The 14,491-nt window shown below is 36.4% G+C and overlaps 1 protein-coding gene across 8 annotated transcripts in view; it reads right to left on the minus strand.

Moving 5' to 3' along the window:
* Positions 1 to 159: 159 nt before the first annotated feature.
* The window catches only part of LOC131547859 (membrane-associated phosphatidylinositol transfer protein 2), a 68,023-nt gene continuing 53,691 nt past the window's right edge, over positions 160 to 14,491 (minus strand). For 2 of the 8 annotated variants that reach the window (XM_058788588.1, XM_058788587.1), the window contains exons 18-25: positions 10,499 to 10,647; positions 9,218 to 9,334; positions 9,008 to 9,124; positions 8,186 to 8,334; positions 6,675 to 6,824; positions 5,290 to 5,473; positions 4,086 to 4,214; positions 160 to 3,568 (exon numbers count right to left, since the gene is read on the minus strand). In XM_058788588.1, coding sequence (XP_058644571.1) covers positions 3,227 to 3,568; positions 4,086 to 4,214; positions 5,290 to 5,473; positions 6,675 to 6,824; positions 8,186 to 8,334; positions 9,008 to 9,124; positions 9,218 to 9,334; positions 10,499 to 10,647 — 1,337 coding nt within the window. In that variant the 3' untranslated portion in view covers positions 160 to 3,226. Of the gene's footprint in view, positions 3,569 to 4,085; positions 4,215 to 5,289; positions 5,474 to 6,674; positions 6,825 to 8,185; positions 8,335 to 9,007; positions 9,125 to 9,217; positions 9,335 to 10,498; positions 10,648 to 13,216; positions 13,466 to 14,491 lie in introns of all 8 variants that reach the window. The other 6 variants (XM_058788589.1, XM_058788586.1, XR_009273039.1 and 3 more) reach the window with 5 other exon arrangements.

A 14,491-nucleotide genomic window follows, 5' to 3' on the forward strand; every position in this document is an offset into this window, starting at 1 on the left:
GTGAACAATATTTGAGAGAAATAGGCCTTTTATGTACATTGAAAAAGTCTGATCTTTGAGTTCAGCTCATGAAAAATGGGGGCAAAAACAAAAGTGTTGCGTTTATAATTTTGTTCAATGTGTATGGTAATCTTGCTTTCACACTTCGTAAAGCATGATAAATCACAAAAGACTTTCACAGTTGTCCAACTGTATTTAATCCACAGTACATACAGTTATACATATGAGAGCACTGAACCACCGACCTGGTAAGAAAACTGTAAAGGAGCGAGTCAGTCCAGATCAGTATGTCAACAGGAGTGTAAAATGAACCTGCAGTACGTCTCCATTCATCATCGAAAAGTTGTTGGGAAAGTGATTCTTTTAAATGATTTGTACAGCAATCTGAAAGTTTTGGCAACAAACAAGATGGGCACAAAACATAAAACCTTCGAGATATTTCACCATATTTATTTCATCCAATGAGCTTGTGTTGTGAAACACCTGTGCACACTAATCATGACAGCATTTACATGTCAAAAATACTGTAGATGTCAACATTTTACCAGTATTTATATGCATTTAACATCCGTCTTTTAATATATGCAATTACTCAGATGTCAGTTTTTAAAAAAATATGATTGGATTTGGGATTACCGTTAAGATCATTTAAATATTTGGAAGTAACAACTGATATGATGATCTATATAGACAACAGCATATTCGGAATAACTATAAATTGGAGGTTTGTAGTGTGGCCCATTATTGAAGAGTACAGGAAAGTGTACGAAAGCTCTTCTGTGACATGCAAAGTACAAAAGTGGCTATAATCTGGTTTATCTGAAGATATAATACTCGCACACTGGCCTACAAGCGAGGCCGCAGATATTTAAACGGATAATTGCCATGTAAAAACTGTGGCACGAACGTCAATCACAATATCGTATGATTCCCTGCGATGCAATTTGGAAATAAACCTCAATGGAGCGCATCAACTAGCTTGAAAACAGGTTAAAGAAGTTGGTCAGTTCAGATGGCAAGAGTGGGTGTGTGGAATAACGTAACGGAAATTTGCAATTTCCAGACTAAGAATTTGTTCAGTGGTTAACATTCAAATCATAAACCAACAACCAAAATGATCTAGATATCAGCGGTACAAGTTCACAAACCTTTCAGCATATTCAATTGAGAACCCTGATGTCTAGCACCAAACTAGACGCATTAAAACTTTACCTGTGAATACTAGTAATACCAGTCCAAATGCCATTTCGGAGTTGTACAGCACCAATTTAAACTAGGTTGTTTGGAGCGAATTTATCACAGAACCACTTTCACAATTCCGATTCACATTACGTGGAAATTTCAACGCGATAAACCGGATTCCAGAGTAGGAGGTCTCCAGAAGGTCTGCAGAATAAGAGCATTTTTGTACACGTGTAGGTGTGCGTGCTCCTTGCCTCGCTTGTTTGCTGAACTGATTGTCCATGCGGTGGCGGTGGTGGCGTCGTCTAGAGTTTTGCTACAGAAACACTGTCAACGATTATGCACAAGTAGACACGTCATTGGTCCGTTAAAAGAAGCATTTCAGAACTGTTGGACAAAAGAATAAAGCAACACATGGAAACCTGAAATATCCATCATCTTATGAAGCTACAGAAATAAATAAATTCTGACCGTAACATATCCTATATAGTGAAATTTACATCTTTACAGTATCTACACTGTTTGAAGTCCCATTCAGAACATCCGCTCCGGACGAAGCCTCCCGGTTCGATTCGAAGAACAAGTACGCACATGCAGCATGGCTATTCCAGTGTGTTCATGATACAGAAACAAACTGCGTACAGCTTCACGACTCTGTCATGCTGTCCGATCTAAAATCGCGAAAATTAAAAGCACAATTTCTATATACCTCGAATCACTTACATATGAACATAGGGACAATATCATAGAGAACTGAACTGTAAAGGACTGAAGTTGATCTAAAATGATCTAAAATCTTAAAAATATTATACATGTGCCGTCGAAACACTTGGGGAACGTTGCTACAATGCGTCGGAAACGTCGGACGTGTTCGGGTTCCTATGATCTGCCTGGTTTTGGCACATTTCTTGCGTTTTGTTTTTATATATCGGAGAAATATATAATCGTGCATACGCGCACAAAATACCCTGCCATAAATAATAAGGGTCATGTACTACACGCCAACATTATGTAGCGACATGAGATGGTAACAAGGACCTCCACTATTCCACTAGTGCAAAAAAACAATGAGGTTATGCAGTTGCAGAACTACAGCTTTAGAAATGAATCGTTTTGGCCGTCGGCGCAATCGAGCAAGTCGAACCGCTGAGGATTTCGTGCAAAGGATTGAGAGAGGAAATGATCAAGTGAAATCTTGGAAAAATTGTCCGTCATGCAAATACAGCGAGCTGCACGGCGCGTCCTCGATGGGAAATTCTCTCTACGTAGACAGCAACAGCAGCAGCGGAAAAGTTTTACTTCAGCAGATGTGGCGTGTGCTTACGATCGCGTTTGGTGGCTCAGAAGTGAACAAAACAGCAACGAGGAAAGAAACGTGACCCAGCAGCCCATGTCGATGTGGCATCCCGGAGGTATTGCAAGCAGATGGCCTTGTAAAGGGATAGCTGTTCCTTTGAGAGTTTGTTGGTGCTCTGAATACAAAGTTAAGGCCTCTGATGACCTGCAGACGGAGTTTGGTGTGATGGGATTCGTTCCTTATTGCCAAATGCTGCTGGGATTCGACTCGGAGAGGCTGCCGGAATGGGCCGGCCCAACGGAAACCAATGAGAAAAGGGACGTGAAATGGCCTCTGGGTCTTATCAGCTCCTCGAGTTCATGGCTGCCCTGAGCAGGTAAGAGGAGGCACGTATTTACATGTGTGGGAATCTCGGAAAGGGGAATGACAGGAAAAGCGGGAAAAGTCCATACCCACCCAATGATCCGTTTTTCAGTCCCAACAGTACATTCAATCAAGTCAGAGGCGAGGGCCACGACCCAGAGCGATGCTTAAGGCGCTAGATTTCTGGAAAATGTTTGGCTGCCGGACTAAAAAAAAAAAAAAAAAAATTAAAACCATGAACAATTCCCATGCAACAATAGTAATGCCGTGAGGTTTGCTCACAGAGTCCGTTGTAATACTGTGAGATTTCGACGTGTCCGATCCTGCAGCCCCATGTGCCTCCAGAACAAAGTGCCTCTAGAATTTGGACCCGGTGGGTGGAGCCTATTTCGGGCTCAAGGCTCCGCCCTCGAGTCTGCTGGTTCGGCCCCAGCAGCCGGCGGCAATGCTCATGCTCCTCTGAGCACGTTCTGCCCGCTCGCGGTCGCATTCTGATTGGCTCTGTGTACGTTCGGGACGTCCTATATGCACGGGCGGCGTGGAGGACGTGGGTTGCGAGGAAATGGTGCGCAACAGGTGATTGCGCTTCCGCAAGAAATCCCCACTGCCGCCAAGCCCGAAACTGCCTTTCCGCAGGACCATGCGAGTGCTGCCGGTCTTGGCGGGTCTCGATCTCTGATTGTACTCCAGCTGGGACAGGTGAGACGCGTAGCCATCGGCGATGAACTGTGGAGAGAGAGCGGCAGGTCAGTGAGAGTAAAGCATTTTCACATTTAGCTCCCAAACTCTGAAACAGCCTTCCTGATAGCGTTGGGGGTTCAGACACACTCTCTCTGTTTACATCTAAATTAAAGACACATCTCTTTGGCCAAGCATTCACATAATGCATCTCATAACCTTGTACTTCAGCTATATCTGATCAAATGCACATTATCATTCTTTTGCTTTGAATGTCTGAAGTTTGAATGCAACATATAATCATTGCTGTTAATAGTGTTCACCATTTGATTACGTCATTAACTAACTGCATGATCACTGTACATTTCTGCCGTATGGACATTACCTTGACATAGTCACCACTGATAAGCTACTACTAAATATAATGTATGAACTTTTATTTTCTGTAAAGCTGCTTTGCAACGATTTGTATCGTGGAAATCGTTATACAAATAAACTTGAATTGAATTGAACTGAGAATGCATAAAAGCTTAATATAGAGAGGAAAAACTGCACATAAAGATACCTGACACTGGTGCTGCATTTTCTTTGTTGGTCTCCCTACGATGTAGATCTGTGATGGCGGCAGACCCAGTGATGTGTACACAGAGATGTCCTTAGTGGAGCCGTAAGCAGCAAAGATCTTCATATGTGCCTACAAAACAGCAGGATGATTAAACAGTTTAAATATAAGCAAAGACTGACACATTATGTCTTAGATCTGTTTAAACATCCTCCCTGTCCTTTTCTGCTCTTGTTTTGATCACCGGCTGCATTCCAGTTGGCATACTATCTGTACTACATACTAGGGCTGGGCAATATGGTCAAAAATATTAATCACAATAATTATTTCCACATCATTCAATATTTATAGCAATAATTATTCTGTTTTATGATTTAATAGAAATTTATTATCAAAAATGTTTATTTTAATCTTTAAAAATGTAATCAAAATGAAAATATAAGAATTAATTTACAAAAACACACTGCATTTTTTTTTAATGTGCTGCACAACAGAACTTGTATACTGTTATTAAATTAAATTAAATTAAAACATTAAATATCTTGGTTGAATGAAATTCGTTATAATAATAATAATAATAATAATTCACTGCAATATTTTAATAAATTATATTATAAATAATTATTAATTGTATGAAAAACTTTTTGTTAGTTTTATCCATATTATACAAGTATACTATGAAATATTTATACAGTCTATACAAATATAAAGAGTTTACATTATTACTTTGAGAAGTGCTTTTTACTATACAATAATGATATACTTCTATCATCATTTCTTCACGGAAAATAAAACTTTTATTTTGGCAGTTTGTCGCGAAGACTGAGTTTCAGTGTCTGATAGTTTTATCAAATGAAACCGTGAAATGCTAGTGAAGTGAAACTCTGGAAATGTAGTTCATGTGTTCATGTCTTTATATATTAAGACGCTCAAGACACTGAAAACACCACGAGCGTCACGCATGCTTCAGTATGTGTAGTAGACAAAACTGCTCCGCTCATTCACACAGAGACACGCAGAACGCGCAGCCTTTTAATAACACACACCTGATCGAAAATTACTCAAACATGTATTCTCAACAATCATGAATTTATTTATCCATTTCAATAAAATACCTATATTGATTTAAGGTCAATGCATTCCAAATGATAGTAATTTATTACCCACATCCCCTAACAGAAGAGAAGGAGTTTGTGTATATTCTCACCTCTGTGATGAGAGACTTGAGGAAGTTGGCTTTGTGTCGGAGGGGGTCGTGTACGAGCCCATCACAGAAGGACACGATCCCGTGAGGGAAGTTGTGCTGTGAAAGCCAGGCCACCACGCGCTGCTTCTGCATGTCTGGACGGCCCGTCACGTACACTATCAGGTAACCCAGATCCTGCCAGTGCCTAAACCAGGACCAACCACCGTCAGGAACAGCAAACATTACAAATGACTGGCCTGTGAGCATTATTAACCCTCTAAAGCCTGACATATGTAATAATTATTTTTTAAATGGAACAGTTTATTGAACCTTCAGACAAAATATTTATTGTTGAGTATCATTTTTATGGCTCATATAGTGTGATATAGTGACAATATGGAGCTCATATTGTGGAGGAGGAAAAAACACCTACATTTTGTTCAGTGGCTCAAACTGAGCAAAAATATGCCATTTGGAGCAGATGCTGATATTTACATCTTATAAGATGAAATTCTGATAGCTTGTAATATAAATCAGTGAAATCTTTAAAACAGAATAGCACGATACTTACAAAAAAACACATATAAATATCAGTTGTCACTCCATATCTCCAATATTATGACTTAGTAAAATGAGATTTAAATGCTTAGTTTTAAAATCAAAGCTTTGTTTCAACACATATAATGCAACACAATACAATGATGATTGAGAGATGAACAAATAAATGTTACTGAAAAGCCTGATGATCATATTTGATAATTATACTCACATTTTCGCATGATTTAAAAAAATAAAAATAATAATAAAGAAATGCATGGATAAATTGCTTCAGTCCAGTAAGTGTTCATCTTGAAGTTATTCTTACATTCACTTTATGAAAATCATTAAAGATTTAGATTTATTCTAAAAGGCCTATTACTTGCTAAAAAAGTATGAACTATCAAACTATCATCAGCTATCAAGATAACTGCCTTTATTTTATTACATTAAAATATTGCCAAACAGTCAAATTTTCTATAATAAAGATAACAATTTTGTAATCTTCTAAACGTATTTAAATAACTAAAGATGTATAAAAATAATAAATAAAAATATTTAAAAAAAAACATTAGAAATTATACTGTATTTGAATGGCTTTTCTGGGATAATTGCCTTTATTTTATTATATTAAAATGTTACCAAAAACAGTAAAATTTAATATAATAAAAAGGTATCAATTTTAGAATAACCTTTTAAATGTATTTAAATAATTCAATAAAGAGTCTAAACTATCAATCAGAGAACAGAAGGCATGAGATTGTGTACAACAGTTTTTTCAGTAAAGTTTCTATCATGTTGATCATTTAGAGAAATTATGATGCATTGGGCTTTATAGAGTTCATAAATTCATAAAGAAAAGCCCTCACCTGACCACATCAACCGCTCCTGCTCTCACTTTAGGGTCGCTGCCCATGATGGACACGCTGGCGGCAAACGAGCCATCGATGCTGAACACGACAAACTCAGTGCCGCGTGGCAGCACCGTCAGGTAACTATCAGCAGATGTGTGGTCGCCCCTTCAGACACAAAAAATATAATTCGACTGATGAAAATACAAGCTTTTCTGTGCAAAATAAATGTAGATTTTGACACTGTCAATCATCAGATCCTCCTGTCCACCCTCTCATCACTGGGCATCACTGGGACTCCACTTCGCTCCACTCACTGGTAGGTCTTTCAGGGTGGCCTGGGGAGGGGAGGTATCCAAAGCACATACACTGGTCACTGGGGTTCCTCAGGGATCGGTTCTTGGACCCCTCCTCTTCTCCACATACACTACATCACTGGGTCCCATCATACAGGCACATGGCTTCTCCTACCATTGCTACGCTGATGACACACAGCTCTATCTCTCTTTTCAACCACATGATCCAACGGTAGCTGCATGGATCTCAGGCTGCCTGGCGGACATCTCGGCATGGATGAAAAAACATCACCTACAGCTCAACCTGGCAAAGACTGAGCTTCTTGTCTTCCCTGCCACTCCGACTCTACAGCATGATTTCACCATCCAGCTAGGTACTTCTACAATTACCCCATCAACTTCGGTCAGAAATCTTGGTGTAATCTTTGATGACCAGCTGACCTTCAAAGAGCACATTGCAAAGACTGCTCGATCTTGCAGGATTGCACTACACAACATCAGAAAGATCAGGCCCTTTCTGACGGAGCATGCTGCACAACTTCTTGTCCAGGCCCTTGTCATTTCTAGGCTGGACTACTGCAATGCTCTTCTGGCTGGACTTCCATCAAACACAATCAAACCTCTACAAATGATTCAGAATGCAGCAGCATGACTGGTCTTCAACGAGCCCAAAAGAGCCCATATTACACCTCTCTTTATCTTCTTGCACTGGCTACCGGTTGCAGCTCAAGTTCAAGACATTGATGCTTGCATATAGAACAACCACAGGCTCAGCACCCACCTGCTTCCACTCACTATTACAAATCTACATCCCCTCCAGAAGTCTGAGATCTGCTAGCGAGTGACGCCTCGTGGCACCATCACAGAGAGGCTCAAAATCACTCTCCAGAGCATTCTCGTTCACTGCTCCTGGCTGGTGGAATGATCTTCCCACCCCTATCCGAAATGCTGGATCCCTGTCAATCTTCAAGCAACAACTGAAAACTCATCTCTTTTGACACTTCTTGACTTCATCCTAAACTTAAAAAAAAAAACTTTATCTTTCTCTTTATTTATTCCTTCCCTTGCTAGCTTGTACTTATTTGAACAATGCCTGAGACCTGGTGTTGCAAGCACTTCCTCTGTCTGATTGCCTCTTCAAGATGAATCGCTTTATGTATTCCCCAATTGTAAGTCGCTTTGGATAAAAGCGTCTGCAAAATGACTAAATGTAAATGTAGATTTAAGATGTACCTGACCACCATTTTGACCGGATACACGCCGATGCTCAGCCGCTTGTTCTCGGGAATTGTGTAGAAAACCCGGCCGCTGCTATTGGTCAGTTCTGTGCTGAAATACACCCACTCACCGGATGGAGGCTGGGTCATGATGTGGATGTCCACCTAGAAAACAGCACAAAAATTAGATGACACGAATTAGCAGTGAAACCAAACAAGATGTCAATGGAAAATAATACTAGACTTCTACGGACTTTTAAATTAAATGTTGCCTCCTGGTTGAATGACCTGCCCAACTCAATCTGAATCGGCTAAAAACACATCTCTTCCATCTTTACTTGACCTTCTAACTCTAGCACTCTCTATTCTAATTCTATTCTAAACTTGCCCCTTTTAGACTTGCACTCTATTCATTTACTGATTGTTTTCTTAAAAAAAAAAAAAACTTAACACTAGCTTCTCTATTCTTTTTGTATTCTTTTTATTTATTATACAATTAATAAAAAGCAAAAAAAGGCCTCTAACACTAGCTTGCTCTATTCCTTTTCTATTCTATCTGTTTTCTATTTACTTATTATATTATTTTAAAAAAACCTTGCTACGTGTACTGTGTTAAGCTAATTGAGACTTGTTATAGCACTTGCGTATCATTGCTCTTTTGTTGATTTTGGTTGCTTCCATTGTCCTCATTTGTAAGTCGCTTTGGATAAAAGCGTCTGCTAAATGACTAAAAGTAAATGTAGACTTTTACATTTTCTGAAGAATGTGAGTGAAGTTAAGGTGGTCTTACTCATTTTTTACTGGGATCTACACGAACTGAAGTTCACAGGTCACTAACCTTCTCTCCTGTCAGTGTGACCATGTCCAGTGGCCCGTACATGAAGCGACCCGTTACCACCTGATTGCCATCCTCCGTAAACACGGCATCGTTCACGCGGTGGTTTGCGGTAACATTCTTCGACACAAACACATCTTTACGTCAGCAACATTCCCTTAATGTATTTAACAGTCATTTGGGATTTCAGAGATGTCGAGGTGCCCGTCTCACCCTGATCTTCACGTGGGTCCTCTTCCTTATCCACTTCTCCCGCGGTTTGGACGGAGTGAATTCTGACACCTCCTTCCCATCTAGTTCCAGAATACTGGAGTTCTCATGCCTCATTACCTGAGAGCCAGAAAAATAACAAATAAAATTAGACTTGCCCAATTTCATTAGGAATTGTGTTTATAGGATGATTGTTTTAATGGTAAATAAAATGCTACTTCATGCAACTATTCAATAAAAACCATTTAGGCACTAAGAATGAACAAGTTACGCACCCAATCTATACATTCTCCAATTTCATAATTAGTTATTTTCGTTCCTAGATGAAGTATCACCAAAATACAATCTTTTTGTAATAAATTTTTTTTTTTTGCAATTAGATTTTTAACATTGTTTGGCAAGCCCTTATTTTACTAGTAAATTTTAATATAATAAAGGTAATTATACAATAGTCTTTTAAACATTTACATAACTACAAAATATCTACAAATAAAAAATTAAATTATCATAAAAAAAAAATTATTTCGAAATGTGTTTTATTTTTTATTTTATTTGAACATTTAAATAAATAAACAAACAAAAATAACATACTAATACAACAAAATAATGATTAAAAATATTTTAATAAAAGCCATGAAAAACATCAATTATATTATATATGTCCAATTTAATTAAAAAGGAATTGCTATTCTAAGATAATTGCCCTTATTTTATTACATAAAAATGTTACCAAAAACAGGAGTTTAATTTAATAAAGATTACAATTTTACTACGGTCTTTTAAACATATTTAAATAACGAAATAAAAATGTATAAATACAAAATGGAAAAATATATATATATTTTTTTTAAATTAGAGGGGCAATAAAAAAAATTATATTGTACTTGCAAATTTTATTAAAAGGAATAGCTTTTCTAGGATTATTGCCTTTTTTGTTACTGAAAATTGTGAAGTTTAATATAATAAAGATAAGCATTTTATAATAACCCTATTTACATATTTAAATAACTAAATATAAAATGTATATATATATTTAAAAAAAAATTTAATTGAATGTATTTTAATAAAAGCAAGAAAAAATTATATTATACTTGCTTTATTTCATTACAATCAACTATGGACAATTATCCTAGAAGAGCTGCTCTTTTTTTTTTTTATGCAGTACTACATGCTTGCAATGCACTGTGTACCTGCATAGCGAATGTTTCTGGGTGCAAATAACCCCGAACATTTCTTTAAGCAGAATTAATATTTTATAATCTTAAATCATATAGTAATCTTCACCTGTCGGAGCAGGAAAGACACAACGTCCGTTGATTCCCAGTAGGAGGCGTGAAACAGGTGAGGTAGAGCCACGGTGGGGAACGCAGTCAGAGCATCAGGACAATACAGGGCGAAATCAATGCGCTTCGTGCCCCACCAGCGAGCAGCGACTGCAGGAGAGACGACACGGGATGTTCAGTCATGCCTATCCAAACCATTAACGCTACAACAGCAGCTTCAAATACCATTACAGATTTCTGGTTCATCTGTACATAATTCATGAACGTTTCAGCTGCTGGTTCTAGGACAGGACGAGGACATGTGATGCAGGATTGCTTCAGGGGCTCAAAAGGAATTAAAGAAATGAAAAGTTATTGTTTTGTAATGTGCACTGGGCCGTGCGAGGCTGTAGTGCACATCTCTTGTCTGCTTCCTCCCATGACCCATTGCAAAGACACTCAAGAACACAACCCTGTTTTTGGTTTGCAATTCTTTCAATTGGGGTTGAATATTCTTGAATGGCCTCTAGTTCTCTACAACTAGGATTGGGAATCGAAAAACAGTTCTTTTTTACAACTGGTTCTATTTTGACTGGAAAGACTGGGGGTTGTGAAAAAATACAATCAACAGACAATGTATGCTTGTATTGCGTCATCCTCACTGGTTGCATACAACAACAAACCTACAGTGTGAACCGTGTAGTCCGATTCACAAAAATATGACTCTTATGGAGTGGTTTTAAATAAAGTGGTTATGAAGCGATTTTAAATAAATCAGTTAAAAAAAACTCCCTTACCTCCAAGTGTTGTCAAAAACAAATTCTTGAATTCTTGATATGTCATTTAAAAAAAAAAAAAGTTACATTTTGCAATAAAACTATTTTTGCACTAAAGCAAAATTAACAATTCATGTCCCTGATCTATATGCAAATTTGATAATTATTTGCATAATATGCAAATACAATTTTTGTAATTCATTTTTTAATTAATAATAATTTGGTTAGACTAATTTTAAATAAATAAAACAATTTATATATTATCAAGAAATGAACAATTCATGTCCCTTATCTATATGCTAAATTTTATAATTATTTGCTTAATATGTGCAAATAATATATTAATTAATTTTTAATTAATTAATTAATAATAATAATATTGATATTTAAGTTATAATAATTTGGTTTGACTAATTTTAAATAACAATAAATCAATTTATACATTACCATAAAATTAACAATTCATGTCCTTGATCTGTATGCAAAATTCATAATTAGTAATCTATAATTTAATATTCACCAATATAATATAATATTAAATTATATTATATTATTTGGGTGAATATTAAATTATTTGCATAATAATATGAATTGTGATGTTCTTTTAAATTATTATTCATTAATCATTATTTGCATAATATGTGTTAAAAATGTTAAGAATTTTTTTGCATTTTCTTAATTATTAAATTAAAATATGTTATCAATAACAGTACATTTTAATGTAATAAAGGTAACAATTTTGTAATAATCTTTAAACAATTTCATTTTAAAATATTAATTAATTTTAATTTAAAAATAAGTAGTTTTGCTTAATATATAGTTATAATCACTTATTGGGTGGAGCTGCTTCATCAAAATTATTTTAAAGTCCCCCTGTAGTGAAAATCAAGGTTTTTTATGTTGTTTATTTGTCTATGTGGTGTTTTTAATATGCTTTTACACAAACCATGTGCCAATCCATTAATCAACACCATCGCTGAGCATTTTCTCCTTAAAACTGTAGTTTCCCAATGGCATTCACAGAAATGCGAAACAGCCCTCGGGTTGCTACGTCACACAAACCCATGAAGCCGTGGTTTAATGTGAATTTAGAACCGCTAACTTGCATTATAAGCCGCGGCAACAGTGTAAAAGTAGCCCGGAGTCAGACTTACGAATTCCACGCGAATCAAGAATCACAAACGGCTGCATTCGAGGCTTCAAGGCATTTTGAGATCACAACATCGTCAAGTAAGTAACTTTAACAAATGTTACAGTATTCATTGTAGTTGTCCGCTAGTAAAAACATAGTTTTATCAGTCATTATCCGTGTATGCCATTGTTTTGCGTTTACTACAGTTCAGTGGATCAGGAGGCGCTGGCTGGTGCGACCGTGTGGAGGCGGGGCTAATTTGCATATTCATAGCTCAGCGTATAGTAAATGAGGCAAGGGTGTTGAGTTACATTCAAGCTATTTTAAGGCATGAGAAAATTATTTTCACATTTTGATGATCAAAGATGAGTTTTAAGGGATAAAATATTTGACTACAGGGGGACTTTAACAAAAGTGGAATCAGAATCACTAAACTCCTTATGATTCCCATCCTTATGTATAAGCGACCGCTAGCAGAAGACATACACGCCATGAGCATGATGCACAGCCAGATAATGGGAGCAAGACAAGTTAACATCCTTCAAAGCGTCTTCAGAGGGTTTTCATCATTCAGAGCAAACCCAGAGCGGCTCAGGGCTCAGCAGATGAAGAACCAGAGCGCCAGCACTGAGCTTTAAAAGGAAGGGGGTATGAATTCGAAAAACAAGGGCATCAGCGCTGGGGAGGTCAACAAGAAAACAGGCTGAAGATTTGGAGGGCTAAAACAAGAAGTAGGAGGGATTGCAGGGAATGCAGTAATGGTAGAAACTAACGCAGGCAAACAGGAGAGCGGGTGCATCTCTGACCGGACGTCTACCCACGCTCCAAGTACCTTGCTCGATGTCCAGCGGGACACATGGAGATGGCGGGTCTGAGGCGAGCGAGGGTGAGGGCTCAAAGCCTAGAGAGACGCTCTGCTCTGAATCATCCAAACAGCTGGAATCCTGCCTTTCTACCTGCTGCTTATTTTGTGCTTTGCTGGATTTGGGGGAGGAGCTTCGGGAGCTGCTTTTATTATAGGGAAGGGCCAATTGGGACAAAAGACTGAGCTTTTTGGAGAGACTAAGTTGGCATGCTTGCGCTACTAGAGAAAAAAACATCAAAACAACAGCAGTCAAATGATGAACATGACATGTGTGATAGTTCCTAGCTATATCTGCAGCGTGAAAATGTAGAAAACCTGTTTTTGCTGTTTAATATTTCTGTGGAAACCGTGATGCACTACCATTAAAGGAAAAAAATTAGTAATAATACTTTTATTTACCAAAGACTCATTAAACTGATCAAATGAGACAAAGACTTTTATGATGTTACCAAAGATTTCTACTCCAAATAAATACTGTTCTTGAACTTTAAAAGCATCCTGAAAAATGTTTAATGGTTTCTACAAAAATATTAAGCAGCAAAACATTGATAATAACGCCATAATATATATATTTTTTATTAAAGAATAATGGAATAAAAACTATTTCATAATCTATATATAATCATAATTTAATATATAACACTTGCAGAAATATTGTTATTTGTATATTTTTGATGCTTAATATTTTTTCAACAATAATAACATCGTAATAATTAAAATAAATAAATAAATTAAATAGATTGAATAAATAAAATGTATTAAATTAAATCAAATGTAATTAAAGATAATAATAATAATAATGATAATAAGTATCACTAATTTAAATTTAAAAAAAATGCACTACTGCAAATGAACAAAATTCAAATTCATGCTCAATGGCTGCTGAAAATTAATCTTTACCATCTTTGAACAGGAATAAATGACATTAAAATATATTAAAATAGAAAAAAGTTACTTTAAACAGCAATAATATTTACAAAAATTTTTTTGTTTTGTTTTTAACTGTATTTTTGATCAAATAAATGTAGATTTCTTTCAAAAACATTTTTAAAAACTAAAGATCGCGAACTTTTAAAGCATAGTGAGTATATTCATGTTTATATGAGTATATTCATATTTATTCCATATTTAATGTAAATGGAAAAAAAAAAAAAAAAAAAAAAGGGTTTTGTGGTAAAAACACCAATTACTCAATTACTCCACTGCTGCATTACGATATATTTGATATCTAGACTACTGTAT

The sequence above is a fragment of the Onychostoma macrolepis genome, chromosome 10, assembly GCF_012432095.1.
Source record: "Onychostoma macrolepis isolate SWU-2019 chromosome 10, ASM1243209v1, whole genome shotgun sequence".
Taxonomy (NCBI): Eukaryota; Metazoa; Chordata; class Actinopteri; order Cypriniformes; family Cyprinidae; genus Onychostoma; species Onychostoma macrolepis.